The 17,060-nt window shown below is 39.1% G+C and overlaps 1 protein-coding gene across 1 annotated transcript in view; it reads left to right on the top strand.

Annotated features, from left to right (window-relative positions):
- Positions 1 to 3,154, top strand: part of LOC124556491 (thioredoxin reductase 1, cytoplasmic-like) — a 99,201-nt gene extending 96,047 nt beyond the window's left edge. The window contains exon 12 of the mRNA XM_047130448.1: positions 2,515 to 3,154. Within this exon, the coding sequence (XP_046986404.1) occupies positions 2,515 to 2,577 (63 nt within the window). The 3' untranslated portion in view covers positions 2,578 to 3,154. The remainder of the gene's footprint in view (positions 1 to 2,514) is intronic.
- Positions 3,155 to 17,060: the final 13,906 nt, after the last annotated feature.

A 17,060-nucleotide genomic window follows, 5' to 3' on the forward strand; every position in this document is an offset into this window, starting at 1 on the left:
TTAAATCCAGCTGGTTCCCTAATGAGGTCATTTTGTAGATAATTGCGGAAGCTACGCAACGAGCACATCTCTCCCTATTAAAAAGAAATGTTTTCTGTCATTTTCAGATGGTGCTTATGCAAGTGTTGGATGCTTTACCTACTACTTTTGGCAATATTTGATGAATGTATTTATTCTTGCAGTATAGTACGGTCCTTTATATTTTGTTATACAAACTGTGCTAAGAAGGATTTGAAGGCCATGAATGTGATCTTCCTGTTGCTCGTAATGGTGTTCTGATTGACAAGATGCAACTCCTATGTAGTACAAATTCTTTTGCGTATAAAATGGAAAATTTGGCTGAAAAATTACTAAGATACGAAAAGTTCTGCAGGTTCGCAGGAGAGCTTCTGTAAAGTTTGGAAGGGAGGAGACGAGGTACTGGCAGAAATGGAGCTGTGAGGACTGGGCATGAGTAGTGATTGGGTAGCTCAGATAGTAGAGCACTTGCCTGCAAAAAGCAAAGGTCCAGAGTTCGAGTCCCGGTCCGGCACATAGTTTTAATCTGCCAGGAAGTTTCAGATAAGCACACACTCTGCTGCAGAGTGAAAATCTCATTATATGAAAAGGTTGTCTACGCAGGTTACATTGAGTGACCTGCCCTTCCTTTTTAACCTTCCCCATTCTCCTCTCTGAAGAACGAACTATTTGTTCTGAAAGCTAGGATAGTGTCCCTTATTTTTGTATGTGCCTGTCAGCAGTGCTGATACTACGTCTCATGAAAGTCGGTCCTGGTGAGTGATTCTTTCATGATTTTATACATTTCGTAATACTGCAGGTAGATTGGAGATGGAACCACTTAGTAGCTGCAACCAATAAATACACCGCCTATCCACCTATTCCCTTTTCATACTTTGAGTGTTTACATGGTTTTGATTGTTCAGCAAATTCAATCAGCATCATTATCTTCTTTATTTTGTTTTGTGTGAAAATTTACTGTATGTCATCCTCTAGATTCCTGCAATCCCTTCAGTGATTTCCACTAAAAGAATAAATATATCATTTCTCGTATTAAAATCTTAAGTTTCTTCATCCTCCAACACTTAAGATACTTTTTTGTTCTATTTGATTCTGTTTCAATTCTACGGGTCATTTAATTTGAATGTGTATTACAGACTACTTTTTTCAACAATGTGTGTAGTTCTTATTTTTATGCCTTGCTGTTCTGTTTTTAGTAAATATTTTGAACTGATTGAAAACTAAGCTATCTTGCATAATCTTTTATTTTATTATGTCTACCTTGTTTAATTAAAAACCAAAGTTAGTCTCTACAATCTCTAGTTCCTGCTCAGTATGATGGCATTAGTATAAGCATAAATATGAGAAATGGACACCCCCCCCCCCCCCAATTGAAACATGAGGTGGAAAAATAATATTAAAAATGTGTGATGTTGATGAAATCAAGTGGAGATAAATGCCATGACAGGAGAGACAGTGCAGAGTCCAATTGTTTACCAGTCATTCGATGCCAACTGTGAGCAAACATTACCTAAGCCAGTGATAAGTAAATGTGAAAGAACAATTGTGTGAAGAACTCTTGGAAACTATCCAGAGTATAAAACAAATGATGATATGTGTACAATTAGCAGTAGGCTTACATTGACTATGTTTTCTGGGCCAAGAAATAGTGGATTACTAGAAAATATTTCTGACTTTATAGTGACCTGCATACACTAGAGATCTGAAGCTTTTTTTATTGTAGTTTCGATAATGAGTTTCTAGCTTTCAGGTACAAGGACTGTCCATTTCATTACCCAGAAATACAATAAAATGTGTTTTCATAAAACCTTGGTATGGAACCTAAATCAGTGACAGTCTCAATGCATGAAATATATTGATAAAGAATGATTTAAAATAGTTCTAAAACTAAGTGGTTCTTTAAGACAGTATTAAAATTTGCATAAGAAAATGAGCAAATGCAGTAGCAGGATGATATTTATAAAGCAAAAAATTGGTTTATACTGAGCCTGTAAAATCAGCTGGGAGGAGAGGATGGATTGACAAGAAGATTTTGATAAAATTGTTGTTTTTCATTTAAATTTAGGTGATAGTTGTGACAGTTTTTTTAATAGTTTGTTGCAAGACCATCTGGAGGTGGTGTTTACTGCATTACGCAATTGAAAAGTGCATTTGTGCATTCTTATTACTAAAAGAATGAAAAAGAAATAATTGTTGGATTTTTAATAATTAGTTGAATGTTATTGTAAATTTACTTAGTTTTCATTTTTAAAGCCTGATAAAAACCTAAGTTGACTATCATTTTTCCTCTCCACTAGTTTCCTTAAAAAAATTAAAATGATATGTTCAGGTATAAATGATAATATAGGTTTGTGACTGAAATATGACAATATTGGCAGAATTTTTGAATTGTTATGATTGTGAAACCTTTACCACTAAATCATTATATGTCACTCTTTTTAATAATTTGTGCAGTATTGTCACTTTCTAATTTTTCTTTTACTTTCTTTCTCCCAGGTTGCTACAACGCTGTCAATCACCAAATCATCTGGTAAGAGTGTCGACAAGACATCATGCTGAAGTTAAAGATGCTGCCACATAGTAATGTGGCTGTTAAATACAGTCGCTTAACCTTGTGGCAGCATTTTCTCTGAAGAATTTCCCGTGGGCTAAATGATGAGAATGATGGCATTGTCATAAACCTCACTGGTGGACATTGCTTGATGAATATCATTAAGGGAACCCACAGGATGTTCTTCTAGAAGACAATATAATAAAGTATTAAATATGGTTCAGTGGTCATAATGAAAGCTTGTATAATTTCTTGAAATTACTTGTTAAAAAAGTTTATTAAATTGTGCCTTGACATTTTTTGCACTTTCGGTAAAAAGACAGTACAAATAGGAAGTATGAAATGCAGAGACCTCATGGCTGTGAAAATAATAGGATTAACACAAACTGATGCAAAAATTTGTGGAACTTCCATTTAAATCATAGGTATAGATTAGAATTGGCACTTTAAAGATTGTTACCTAATGTAATTTCTCATTTTGCTGTGACTATTTTAATTTTGATGTGTTAGATTGAATACTTTACTTAAACATTGTTAAACTTTCATATGTTCAGATGAAATAAAAAGTTCTGAGACTATAATTGATGACACGATCATTTTTATATATATGGTGACTTTCCAATGGGTATGGAAATGTTACATGCAGAAAGATAAACTACAGACAAAATTCTTCTTTGAGTCAGTACCACAACTGTGCTTAGTCACAAAAGTACAGTTGTATGGAGTATCAAACAATACTTGTGATTGTACATACTTCAGCAGTAAAGGGGACCACTCAGCAAAAAGAAGTGTGGAGTCGTCAACAGGGACACACAAAAACGAAAGAAAGACACCTAGTTTCTAGAATAAATCTTTATCTGGGCTGGATGGAGAGTCGCATGATCTATAATACCCTTGTACACACACCACACAGTCTGCAACCGGAATAGCAGCCTCTGATGTGTAGTGCACACCTTACCCATTTGAAGGGCCTTACACATCTCAACACTTATGGGACAAGTCCAGAAACTCGCAGCCTAGTTTGTCACTGAATCTCAGAAGTCTCTGATTCAAGCCTTCCCCTTGATTCAGAGCCAAGGGGCCACAACCTGTTCTGGGGACAACGGTGCACATTGTGAGCTTCGTTGAAACTCTGTGAGCAAGGCTGGTGTTCTGAACCTTCTCTGCCAGTCACTAGACAGAACCAAGTATAACTTTGGAGCCCAGATGACAGCCATGGTGTGTCCCAACATGCACCACAGTCCGCAGTTGGTTACACCCTGTTCCCTCACTGACTGATAGAAATATGTGTTTAGTTACTTCTTGTCAGAACAGGTGACCAAAAACATCAGAAGTAAAATTACTGTTGTGTAAAATGCCCATGAAAAGCATGTACATTGCCTTATTTCTACCAGTAAAGCAAAATCTCAAACTAGCAATGGTGTGTGTGTGTGTGTGTGTGTGTGTGTGTGTGTGTGTGTGTGTGTCACTTTTTATAGTATGCATGGATTCTTTGACTTCGACTCATGAACACTCTGTATGATATTTGATAGCTCTTCTCTGTTTGGACTGAACCTGCAAGGGTAAACATTCAGCAAGTGTTCTGCACTGTCAGTGACAGCTTGTTGGTGGTGGAGCGTTCTCCCCCCCCCCAACCCTAAAGAAAGAAATTTCAAAGCTAGTTGTCAGAAGCAGTTCATCAGTGAGAGACAAAGATGGTAATCTGTTGGAGTCTTGTTACAGAAACAACAATTACACACCAAAAAAATTTCCTGTGAGAACTCAAAAATTCACAGCTTTATTCTAGAGATTAAAAAGTTGAATTACACAGTTCCAGTGGTTAATGACATACAGGTATTAAAAGTAGCACAATAACTGTTTATTTTGGATAATTTCATTCACCACTGCACAACAGAATGATGATCTAGGCAAATGTAGCTGCAACCAGTAAACTCTGATATGGACACCACATATACTCGAGAAGCTTTTTGGAGGGCTTAAAATTCTTAGATTGGATTTGCAGTGCATTTTCCCTTTAATTATTAACTTCATGTGAACTGCAATTTTCACACTCCTAATAAAAGGCACAAAAATAATTCATATGTAGACTTCATTAACTTGTGTTAATATCAGGGTGAGGCTCCTATATTTTTGTGAAATTTTATTCAACAATTAGTGAAAGAAGACAAAGTCAATCTAAAGATAAATGAAAACATTAGCCACTTTTTTGAAGTATCTGATTAAATAGTTTTGAGGATTGGGATCCTCTCTTAGGAACCTAAGAAAGAATGCTAAGTGTAAAGAGGTTTCCATTCCCAAAACTGCACACAGTTTTTGCAATTTGATAATTACCAATGCAGGTAGTGCTACCTTTTATTCATCTCTTAATTGTTCGTCTTGCAGCGTGCAAAGCAGATTGAAGAGAACAAAACCTAAAGAGATGCATTAGAACATAGAAATGCACAAATGGCAGCAAGAAAGAAACGAAGACCGAGCCGAGATTGATTACTGCCTCTTCTACGGGCAAAATCTGTCTATTTTTCCTAACTGAGAGTGATTCCCAGTAGGCGTACAATAGCTTCTTAATTGTCCTTCTGAAACAAAAAAAAAAACTGTTCATCACAGTTTATAATTACAAATTAACTCTGGCTTCTGCAGTTCCAATGCGACTCGCTATTATAGCTGTCCGTGTGTTGCAGCTGGTGCCCCTGGGCCCCAAAGCACTGTAGACACTAAACATACAAACAGGAAGAAATTGCAGACTTGAACCTACTATCAAATTCTGGGTGTATCTTGATGTCTTCAATCAGTACTTTGTTAGGATAGTGAAAAATACTGTAAGTGAAATTCCAGACTCAGGCTTAGATCTTACTGCTCATACAAAAAATTTAAGCTGTTGCACCATTAAAAATGGGAAGTAAGTACACACTAAGGACATTGTGAAAATAGTGAATTCATATAAGTGATCAGAATACACGTATCTGTGGCATGTCCTCCACAATCCTAAAGAAAATTATTCTGCCACAGTAATCAACAAATGTTTTTCCTTCAGTGTCTTCCCAGAATCCCTGAAACTGCCATGGACAGTATTGGTCTATAAAAAAGGTGACCCGTGTGAAGAATCCAGTTTTAGACAAATTTCAATAAACACCATTTTAGCTTAAGTTATGGAGTCTGTAATGGAACAGTAGATATTAAGTTACTTTGAAGACAATAATCTCATCCAGGATACACAGCATTTGTTTCGCAAAGGAAAGGCAACAGTTACAGCAGGACTGGAATTAATTGCAAAGATAAGGCAGTGGTTTGAAGAAAAAGAAAGTGTGGCAAAGACATTCTGTGACATCAGCAAAGCATTTGACTGCATCTTGTACAAAATAGTGTCTAGTATACTAAAATGTCATGGTATTGAAGGTGGTTTCTGGCAACTTTTCAATCTTATCTTGAAAACCACAGGCAGGTAGTGTCAGTTAGTGGATCACTCTCCCAGGAACGAAAGTTAGAGCATGGTTTACCCCAAGAATCTGTCATAGAACCTCTCCTGTTCCTGATAGGTATATGTCAATGATAGAAATTGTAATAATCACAGCTTGCAGTATGTCAGTGATAGAAGTTGTAATAATCACAGCTTGCAGTCTGCAAACCTTTTTGCCAAAGGAAAAACTGCTGCACAAGCTCTACTAGCAATAGAGGGTGTGTGTGTGTGTGTGTGTGTGTGTGTGTGTGTGTGTGTGTGTGTGTGTGTGTGTGTTTTTTTTATTTATATATATATATATATATATATATATATATATATATAATTTTTTTTTTTTTTTTTTTTTTTTTTTTTTTTTTTTTTTTTTAAACTTTCCCAGCATACATACTGTTCTACAAAACTTAGGGAGAACTGAAGGACGTTTGTAACTTCCTCCCACAATACTTTGGCACAGAGTCTACTGGCCATCTTCAGGTGATACTGGCGAAAACACATTGAGCTATGGTATTTAGGGCCCCACCGGCAAATACATGGTGGATTCACTTGGCATTGTGCGTGCGCTGCTTGAGCGCATTCGATTCTGCTGCACCGTGTGCCCTCTGTAGTGAAAACTCACCGCATCAATATCAATTCGATTGTCTTCCCACCATTCCATCACAGAACTATGCTGGCTATGGAGGACATGAAGTTTTTCAATGACTGGATTTCATGCTGAATTCAATAGAAAACTGCCGTCTTGATTAATAAGAGATTCACTGTCAGACAGTCGTATTTCCAAGGATTCATTAATAGTAGAACTCCGAAAGTTTGATGTATGGGCCACAATTTTTGTCTCACTGTAAAATTCATTATGACTGGTAGAAATAAAGTGTTTGGTGAGGGCAGACTGAAGGAGGTCAGTATTTTGCTGATGTTCTACAATGCGATACTGCACAGTACGCTTCGTTTGCCCTATATAAGATTTGCTGCATTCGTATGGAATCCTGTAAATACCTGCCTTGCACAGCTCTAGGTCATCTTTGACAGATCCCAACAGCGATGAAATTTTTGCAGGAGGGCGAAAGATTGCTTTCACTTTATATTTTCCTAGTATTCTGCATGTTTGTGCTGAAATATTACCAATATATGGTAAATAGGCAGTCATTATAAGGCCTCTACCTCTTCTTTGCCCTGTCGTTTACAGGTCTGCAGTGCTCTCTCCACTTTCTGGGACAAATACCTATTCTTCAGAAATACAGTCTGCAGGTGCTCCAGTTCTGTTTGCAAAATATCGGTGTCAGAGATGAAGCGGGCTCGGTGATTCAATGTCTTAAAAACACCCATCGTTTGTGCTGGATGGTGGCAACTAGCGGCTTGCAAGTAAAGGTCTGTGAGCGTGGGCTTTCTGTATACTGAATGACCAAGTGTGTCATCACACTTAGGTCACACCAAGACATCTAAAATGTGAAAGGATTCGTTTCAGTGGGCGTGTCAAAGGACATGTATTATCTTCATTTAGAATTGGCAGCAAGACTGTCTATGTTGTCTTGGGACTGGGTGGATGGTGTGACGGCAAAGCAAATTGGAGCCATGTCAAGGCTACGACGAGGCAAATGCCCAAGTTCGACCGACTTTTGCCTCAGATGCTGGACGAAGTTCCTACTCAACGATCCGTTATTAACTTGACAGGGAAACCTATAGATGACGCGACCATGACTGCATTAGCAAGAGGTCTCAATTTTGCTCCTACGCCGTTTCACCACCAGTAGTGGGCTTTGTCAGTTCCATCGAAGAAGCTGTGCACCATCTTGCTATGCATGAAGCTGAGGAAGTGCGCCAGGAGTCTTGTGTGTTGACAAGAGCTACACTGCTGAAGAGCAACATCTCGCCCATGGAGAGGGCAGCCCTCTGGAACTTGCGAGCAGACCCGGATACAGTGATACTTAAATTGGACAAAGGTAATACTGTTGTTTTAATGCTATGGGAGGACTATATTAAAAAGATCAATGTTTTACTAAGCAACTCAACATGTCACAAAATTGATTAGGATCCTACTGCCCAAGTGGCGCAGAAAACAGCAGAACTTCTGACTAACAGTTCCTTACCAAAGGAGGTAAATAAGAAATTGACACCAAATAGTTCAGTTCCACATAGGCTGTATGAATTGCCTAAGATCCACAAGGATAACATGTCATTATGTCCAGTTGTGGGTAGTATTGGAGCCGCCATCTATGACCTAGCAAAGTACTTGGTGTTTTTGCTCAAACCAATGGTAGGAAAATGTCCACATTACATAAATAATTCCAATGATTTTATCAGCAGACTTAAGGGGCTCCGGAAAGGCTCAAAATCATGAAAAGTTCAATTTTTACTTTTTTGCGTTTTCTGAATCTGCAGACTATTACCTTTTAATAGATATATAATTTATTCAATTCTGAAGACTACAACTATTTTTAAATTTTTTTTGAAATGTGTTCTACATGGGCGTGACCTACTGTGGCGCTGTTAAACTGCTGTCAAATGGTGTTATTATTAACACCCGTGTTCATCAGGTACATTTTAGTGATGTGAGATAAAGTATGTGTTGTGGCTAACCTGTGATGGTTCAATATATATCGCTGGTGTGATTGTCGATTGTTTCATGTTTATTTACTCTTTCGTTATCTCGAAAATATTGGTAATTAATTCTGTTTCTTGAGTCTCTGTTTTGTTGAAGTATAATAATGAATAAAAGTAAAGTTATTAGAAATCCTCTGAAGGCTTTTAAGAAAAGGAGAAATGTTGGAAACCCAAAGGTATGTGTTATTACTGTAAACAATAAAGACGATAACCAAGTGAGTGAACCTAACCTCTCAAGTACACCTGCCCATAGCAGTCAAAGTGGGAAAGAAAATACTTCACAGAAGAAGCTTGGTTCAATGAGTGAAAACTATGAATGTTTTATGGGCGAATCGGATGTGAATGAAATATTTGATATGTTGGTTCTCAAAGGAATTTTTTCAAAGTGTGTAAGATGTATTCATTGTAGTGAAGTTGGTCTGGAACTCTCCATAATAAAGCACGTAGGACTTGCTAGTGAAATACAACTGAAATGTGATAAGTGTTCATACATGACCACCTTTTGGAACAGTGTTGCAGTAACTGCAACTGAAGAAAATGGTAGCAAAATCTACGAACACAACAATGAGCGATGCTTGCTTTAGACAAGGAACGCCTTCGGGCTGCAGACAGGGCTGTAAAGAGTCTAGAAATACAAGCAAGAGTATACAGGAGGAGGAACAAGAGGAAGCTGGAGGAGGAGTTTGCATAGGATGAAGATAATCCATCCTATGGACCTGGAATGCACTAAAAAGTTAATCCAATCTTTGTCGCTCGATTCCCAAAACTTTTATTTTCTCATACTAATTACATGTTTTCTAAGGATCTTCCAAACATATTTGTTTCAAACTTTCAGTAAATGTTACACAGTACCTTCTGCATAATTTAACACAGCCTTTTTCCAAAAAACTGTATATTTTTGAATATATATATAAAAAATTGCAAAAAAATGTTGTGAATTTTCATTACAATTGAAAAAAAAATCATCTTTAATAACTGAACTAAAATTTTGTAAAATCTCTGTGTTAAGTTGTAGCCCATATTCCAATAAATAATCTGTAAAAAGTTCAACTTCCTACCTCAAATACTTTGTGAGGAAAGATGTAATTTATAAGCGTTATTTTAACATTGCAAGTATAGGGCGTTCTGGAGCCCCTTAAGTTATTGCAGCTGCAAAGAAATGACTTGGTCATTTTTGATGTAGTTTCACTTTTTACATATATCACCTCTTTTGAACTCACTGAATCTCATTGGCAATAGGTTTAGAGGTGACATTACAGTGCTGTTTGAGCACACCCTCTCCTCTACATATTTTTTTATTTAACAATGAGTTTTATGAGCAATCAGACAGTGTTGCCGTGGGGAGTCCTTTGTCTCACCTGGTGGACAATCTTTTGAGGAATGAGCACTCACCTCAGCCACTTTTAAACCAGCAGTATTTTGGTGATATGTTGACGATACTTTCGTAGTTTGGCCTCATGGTTTGGATCGCCTGCGAGAGTTCCTACATCTGAACCCCACACATAAAAACATAAAATTTACTATGGAGTCGGAGAAGGAGGGTTGCCTGCCATTTTTAGATGCTTTAGTGCGACACAAGAGTGATGACACACTTGGTCATTCAGTATATAGAAAGCCCACTCACTCAGACCTTTACCTGCAAACCGCTGCCGGCCGGAGTGGCCGTGCCGTTCTAGGCGCTACAGTCTGGAACCGGGCGACCGCTGCAGTCGCAGGTTCGAATCCTGCCTCGGGCATGGATGTGTGTGATGTCCTTAGGTTAGTTAGGTTTAATTAGTTCTAAGTTCTAGGCGACTGATGACCTCAGAAGTTAAGTCGCATAGTGGTCAGAGCCATTTGAACCATTTGCAAACCGCTAGTTGCCACCATCAGGCGCAAAAAATGAGTGTTTCGAAGACTTTGATTCACCGAGCATACTTCATCTCTGACACTGATAGTTTGCAAACGGAACTGGATCACCTGCAGACTGTATTTCTGTAGAATGGGTATTTGTACCAGCAAGCGGAGAGAGCCCTTCAGACTTGTAAACGACAAAGCAAAGAAGAAGAAGAAGAAGAAGAGGCCTTATAACGAATGCCTATTTACCATATATTGGCAATATTTCAGCGCAAATAGTGAAAATACTAAAAAAATGTAAACTGAAAGCAATCTTACACCCTCCTGCAAAAATTTTGTCATTGTTGGGATCTGTCAAAGATGACTAGAACCGTGCAAGGCAGGTGTTTACAGGATTCCATGGGAATGCGGCAAATCTTATTTAGGGGAAATGATGCGTATTGTGCAGGATCACATTATAGAACATCAGCAGCATACTTGCCTCCTTCAGCCTTGTAAGTCAGCCATTAACGAACACTGTATTTCCACTGGCCATGTAATGAATTGCAGTGACACAAAAATTGTGGCCCATACGTTTAACTTTTGTAGTTATATTATGAGTCCATGGAAACATGACTGTCTGACAGTGAGTCTCTTATTAATCGAGACGGTGGTTTTCAATTGATTTCAGCATGGAACCCAGTCATTGAAAAACTTCGTGTCCTCTGTAGTTCTTTAGTGTTTACAGGATTCAGTGCGAATGCACCAGGTCTTATTTAGGGCAAACGACGTGTACTGTGCAGGATCTCATTGTAGAACATCAGCAGCATACTTGCCTCCTTCAGCCTTGTAATTCTGCCATTGCCGAAAACTGTATTTCCACTGATCATGTAATGAATTACAGTGAGACAAAAATTATGGCCCGTACGTCTAACTTTTGTAGTTATATTATGAATCCGTGGAAGTACAACTGTCTGACAGTCAGTTTCTTATGAATCGAGATAGCGGTTTCCAGTTGAATTCAGTATGGAATCCACACATCAGTTATGGGGTTTAGGAATGATGGCCATTTTTAGTCAGTATGTGTTTTTATGCATCATCTGGGCGAAAGGAAGTCAAGGGTCTTTCAGCATGAGACAATAAATACATGACACCCACAACAGAACACATGTAGAAGTATCAAGCTGTCAACTGTCTGGAACACAAGAAAGTTTCCAAAGCTGCCCAAAAATTTTCAACAAATTGCCTTTTGAGTGCAATGTCTGCCACCAGGAATATTCAGAAGGAAAGTTTCACAGGATTTGAAACGGTACCCATTATACTCTGTTGGGGAATTCTGCAGTAGTGATTGAAGTGACTGGGCAAAGTAATATTGTTTTTTGTTTTTTGTATATTCTTGGTATAAATAATTTCTTTTATGTTATGTGATAAAAATTGTTATAAATGACTTCTTTGTATGTAATATGATAAAGAATGAAATTCTCAAATGGTCTGTCTAGTCACAACTGGTAAATGACACAGATCTAGTAATAAAATAATTAGTATTATCCCTGATATCATATCTCTGAAGTAGCCATGACCTCAGAAGTGTTCATACACTTACCACATCATGTTGCTCCAGGTAATCAATATAGGTTATCTTGGAAATATGAGTACACAGGCTTATGGTTTACTGAATGGGAACTCCATAATAGTAGGTGATGTATTCACATGAGAACCAGTAACCTGTGTGTTGATGCATTAGCCATTTTGACTTAGACTACCACAATATCTAGTTTTTGAAACCCATTTGATATCTGAAGATGTGGCTCCCACTGTTTTATAAATACACTAGCTCAGTACCCAGCATTACCTGTGTATGTATTTATTCCATTCTTCTATTACTCCATCTCCTCTTTTTCCCCCTTTCTCTGTCCATATCCTCGAACCCCTGTCCATATGCTCCTTCTCCCCTATCAATCTCCTTCCCCTCCCCCTCTCTTTGTCCATCTCCTCCACTCCCCTCTCTCTGTCCATCTCCTCCACCCCCTTCTCTCTGTCCATCTCCTCCTCTCCCCTTTCTCTGACCATCTTCTCCTCTTCTATTTTTGTGCCCATTTGTCCTCTTCCCTTTCTCTGCCCATCTCCTTGTTTTCCGTACTTGTATCCATGGCCTCCTCCCACCTCACTGTCTGTCCATCTCCTCCACCTCCCCTCACTCTCCACATTATCAGCCCACCCCAGTAGAAGGATGGTGGTAATTACCCCTACAATGTGTCTTTCTAGAGTGTAACAAACATGTGCACCAAATTTGGTTGGAATCAGTCCAGGGGCCTTAGGATGAGCTTCTTACCCCTATCTTTGCCATGTACAAACATATCAAATATATTTCATATATATTTAACTTGTCTCCCACATATTTGTATGCATGTTTCACCTGTATCTCTTGCAAATTTCACCCTGTAGTGTCATTCAGCTTCATGTTTATGATGTTATAATTCTGGAACTATGTGTCATACAAAGATACAATTTTGCTGGTACAGTCAGTGCTATATGTGAATACCGTCTGCAAAATTTATTGCGAATACATTTACAAGTACAGAGTTCGCAGCTCATAGTCTTGCGGTTGCGTTCGCGCTACCCGCACACCTGATCCTGGGCTCGATTCCCGGTGGGGTCAGGGACTTTTTCCTGCCTCTAGATGACTGGGTGTTGTTGTGTCGTCTTCATCCTCATCATTCATTCCCATTATGGTCAGAGGAAGGCAATGGCAAACCACCTCCACTAGGACCTTGCCTAGTACAGCGGTGCGGGTCTCCCACATCTCCCCCTACTCTCCTCACAGTATGAGACCACATCATCATTACAAGTACAGAAATAATAAATTAAAGTGTCATGCTTCATGTGAGAGTTTTATTGCATGAACAGCGACAATGTAGTAAGCATTAAACTTTTTTACTTTCATCATTGTGTGAGATTTGTTAGTGAGAAAAAATTTCATTAAGGTTTGAAATTATGTGTAAAATTTGTTGCAACAGTAAGTACTCTCATTCTCAATAATGGGTGACTTAAAGTATGGGCATCAGTGTGTCATAGGCTATACTGTTTTCTCTGTCCCATCCCTTTAATAGGTTGATGGTTCTTAACCCCACAATGATTCTTCCTAGACAGTAAGTGATATGTGTACCAAGTTTGGTTGAAATTGTCCAATGGTTTAGAAGGAGATTTGGAGCATACCTATATTTTTATACTTATAATATGTATGGATGCAGAGAGCAGCCATGAAGTTGATAATTGATTATTGCAACATGCTCTTTTATCTTGATTCTGTGGATCTGAATACAGTGTTGGATAGTGTGACTGACAGTCTCTACTGTCAACAGCCAGCTCAGACTGTACTGCCTATATTCTGTTCATGGCACAACCTTGCTCTTTTTCGGAGAGGGTTGATGCTGTCATATTCCACCAGTATCAGTTACTTACCTGTGTTGACCTGATGTTCAACCAGACGAAGTGAGCAACTACCCATGAGCACAACTGTATTGTCGTTGTGCCACATTTTGTACCACAGTTGTGCTGTCGTTGGGCCTCATTCTGTTGCCTCAGCAGCTGCTACTGAACATTGAGAAATTGTTGTCAAGTGCTACTCCGTTCCACGTATGTCATAACCTTCTGATAGACGCTATCCTTCACTGTTTTGAAGGAAAGCAGACACTCGAATGAGCTTAGCTGCAGGATATTGGACTAGGCCACTGAGCAGAGGGACCACCAATCTCCAGTCTCACTCCCCTTGAATATTGGTACATCAAAGTACAACAGGAAGGTCAAAGACGTTAAAGACTAGGCACCACTCCACTGTATCCAGGAGCTTGAGTGCACCCACACAGAAGTACAACATATCAAAGCTGCTGTAAAGACAAGAGAAAATAAATCTTTGAAGGTACATAGTTCCTGCTGTGGTTTGATATACATGGACAATGATCTTCAGTTACATCTAGGCTCGAATGGTCACATGCACAATTTTGAGAACTATAGGCTGAGATACTTGATGGTACAACCTAAGTGCAGAGGTATTTCAGCCATATATCTAACTTGTGATGATACATACACTTGTGTGAAAAGAGAGACTAGCTATCACCACGTTTATTGATATCATAAAGAGGACAAGAAATAGAAGATGCTCCTTCTCAAAACCAGTAGAGAAAAGGCCATTCCCAGTTCCTCGTTTTCCATCAAGTCAGGTAATTTTTTTTGATCCAATGACTGGTAGAACTGTCTCACATGGGTAATTGCAAGATCAAGGAGGATGCTGTTTTCCAGCATCCTCTCCTAGGAGATCAGAACTCACTGATGCTTGTCCAAATCACTGAGTCACATAGAGCATCCCAAAAACACCTAGTAACAGGTGTAGACTCGGACCAAGTAGACTATGTCTGAGTGAAAGCCTGTGGGATGTGCCAGATCTGCTGTCATGAGGATCAGGATGGTTCCCACTTTTGTGTGATTATTTGGGAGCTTGTGAAGAATCAGGAAGACACTCAGTGGCTTCAGAAGAACAACCTTGGGTAGGTAGCACAGCCAAGATGCTTTTAGCCTATTTGGGCCTAGTGGTGGAGACCTTAGTTGAAAGGCAGCTGTGTCTTCTTCATCAGCGATGGGCTTCCTTAGTGCTTGTAAAGTGAGGGTGTCAAACTCAAAAGCTACCATGAACCATATAAACAGCTTCAAATTTGGTCTTAATAGCAATGTAAATTTAATTAGAAAAATATAGTACAAAACACAGGTAATTAATATAACCCCAGTGGGTCAGGAATAGGTTCATCACTAATTGCTTTATTAATTAATATTATTTACCCATTCACCAAGCAGCTACAATAGCTTAACTGTTTGAACACTGCTGCTGGCACCAATGGAAAACATCATGATGTCATAGTCACAAAGACTACTGACTTGTATCAATATGTATCAAGCAGACATAGGAAATAAACTGACACAGCTACAATGACAAAGATTTTGGTCAATATTGAACTATTGTTTGTGCCTGAACCCACAGCAGGCTTTTTCAGTTTTCCAAAACAAACACTGTTGCTCCACAGTCTGACTGCAGTGTGTTCTGAAGCGAGGAGTCTGCAGAACACCTGAGTGGGATCTTCTTTTATATTTGTAGTGTTGTCAGGTGCCCAGTGGATGCATTCATTTCAATAACACAATATATCAATAGAGTACCTCGGCATCATCTTCAGGTGATACGTGAAGAATGAGCATCTTTGCTACATATTGCCTCCTTTATGGTCTTATCGGTCTTCACCCCTTCCTCCATCGCCAACCTCACGCCCCAACAGGTGGAGAAGTGGGGGCCACGCCGCCACCGGAAGCTGGGTGTGAACTCTGGACTCTTAGTACTCCTGTCTATGTTGGGCGCAGAAAGTCTCTCTTGCTGACACTGTGATTTTAGTTGGCTGTGTGCTGGGACCCAAGCTTTGTTGAGAGTGAATGCAATTTCCATTTGATCAGCCTGTCAACCACTCATATCTCAATTGCTTCATTCAGAACACCGTCCAAGAACTACCTAAGTCTGTCTTAGCACTTACGTATCTGTATGCTTCGTGGAGTCCCTTGTAGCCTTGCAGTGTTCTGCAACTGCAGATTTTGTTGGTTTCTCGAATTCAGTGCATCTTCTGTGTTCGTGCATCTTTCTTCAATTGTTCATACAGCCTTCCCGATTTATGCCTTACCACATTTACATGGAATATGGACAGTAAACACCTGGTTTATGGCACCCCAAGTAATCTTTTACTGTACCTAACCATCTAGCCAGGATTCTGCTGATTTTGTTTGATACTCTGCCAGTGTATGGCAGATACGCCTTTTTCTTTTTCTCCTTGTTTCATGTCTGCTTGGCTTGTACTTTCTGCCTGAAAGCACGTCGGATTTGTCTCTTGTCTTATCCATTCTTCTTGAAAATGTGCTTAAGGTGGTTAAGCTTCCTTGGTAAACTTTCTTCCTCTGATATTGGACGGGCCCTTTGTATCTGTGTACATAGCACACCTTCACCTGTGAAGGATGGTGGCAGATGGCAGTGTGGAGATACTAATCAGTATGGGTGGCTTTCCTGTACACACTGTGTCCTATAGTGTCATTCATTCTCCTCTTTACTAAGATGTCGAAAGGAGAGTTCGCCATACTCTTCCACTTCCATGGTGAATTTGATACTGGACTGCAGGGAGTTCAGATATTGACGAACTCCTCAAATCTTTCACTCCCATGTGGCCATATAACAAATACGTCATCAACATATCTGAAAAAAGCATGTACGTGACAGTGAAGCTGTTTCCAGAGATTTCTCTTCAAAGCCTTCCATAAACAAATTTGCCACAACTGATACCAGATGATACCCCATGTTGATGGCATCCATTTGTCATTAATAGACACCCACTGAAGAGAAATAATGTTGATATGAGGACAAAGGGAAAGAGATCAGTTATTGTTGGGTTGAAATTCTTCTTGATCAAATTGAGGGAATCAACAAGTGACACTCTGGTGAAGAGGGATAAGACATCAAAAGTCGCTATAAGGTCCTGATCGTGCAGGCATAGTTCTTGCACCTGTTGAATGAAATGTACAGAGTTCCTAATGTGATGCTGT

This window comes from Schistocerca americana, chromosome X (genome assembly GCF_021461395.2).
Source record: "Schistocerca americana isolate TAMUIC-IGC-003095 chromosome X, iqSchAmer2.1, whole genome shotgun sequence".
Taxonomy (NCBI): domain Eukaryota; kingdom Metazoa; phylum Arthropoda; class Insecta; order Orthoptera; family Acrididae; genus Schistocerca; species Schistocerca americana.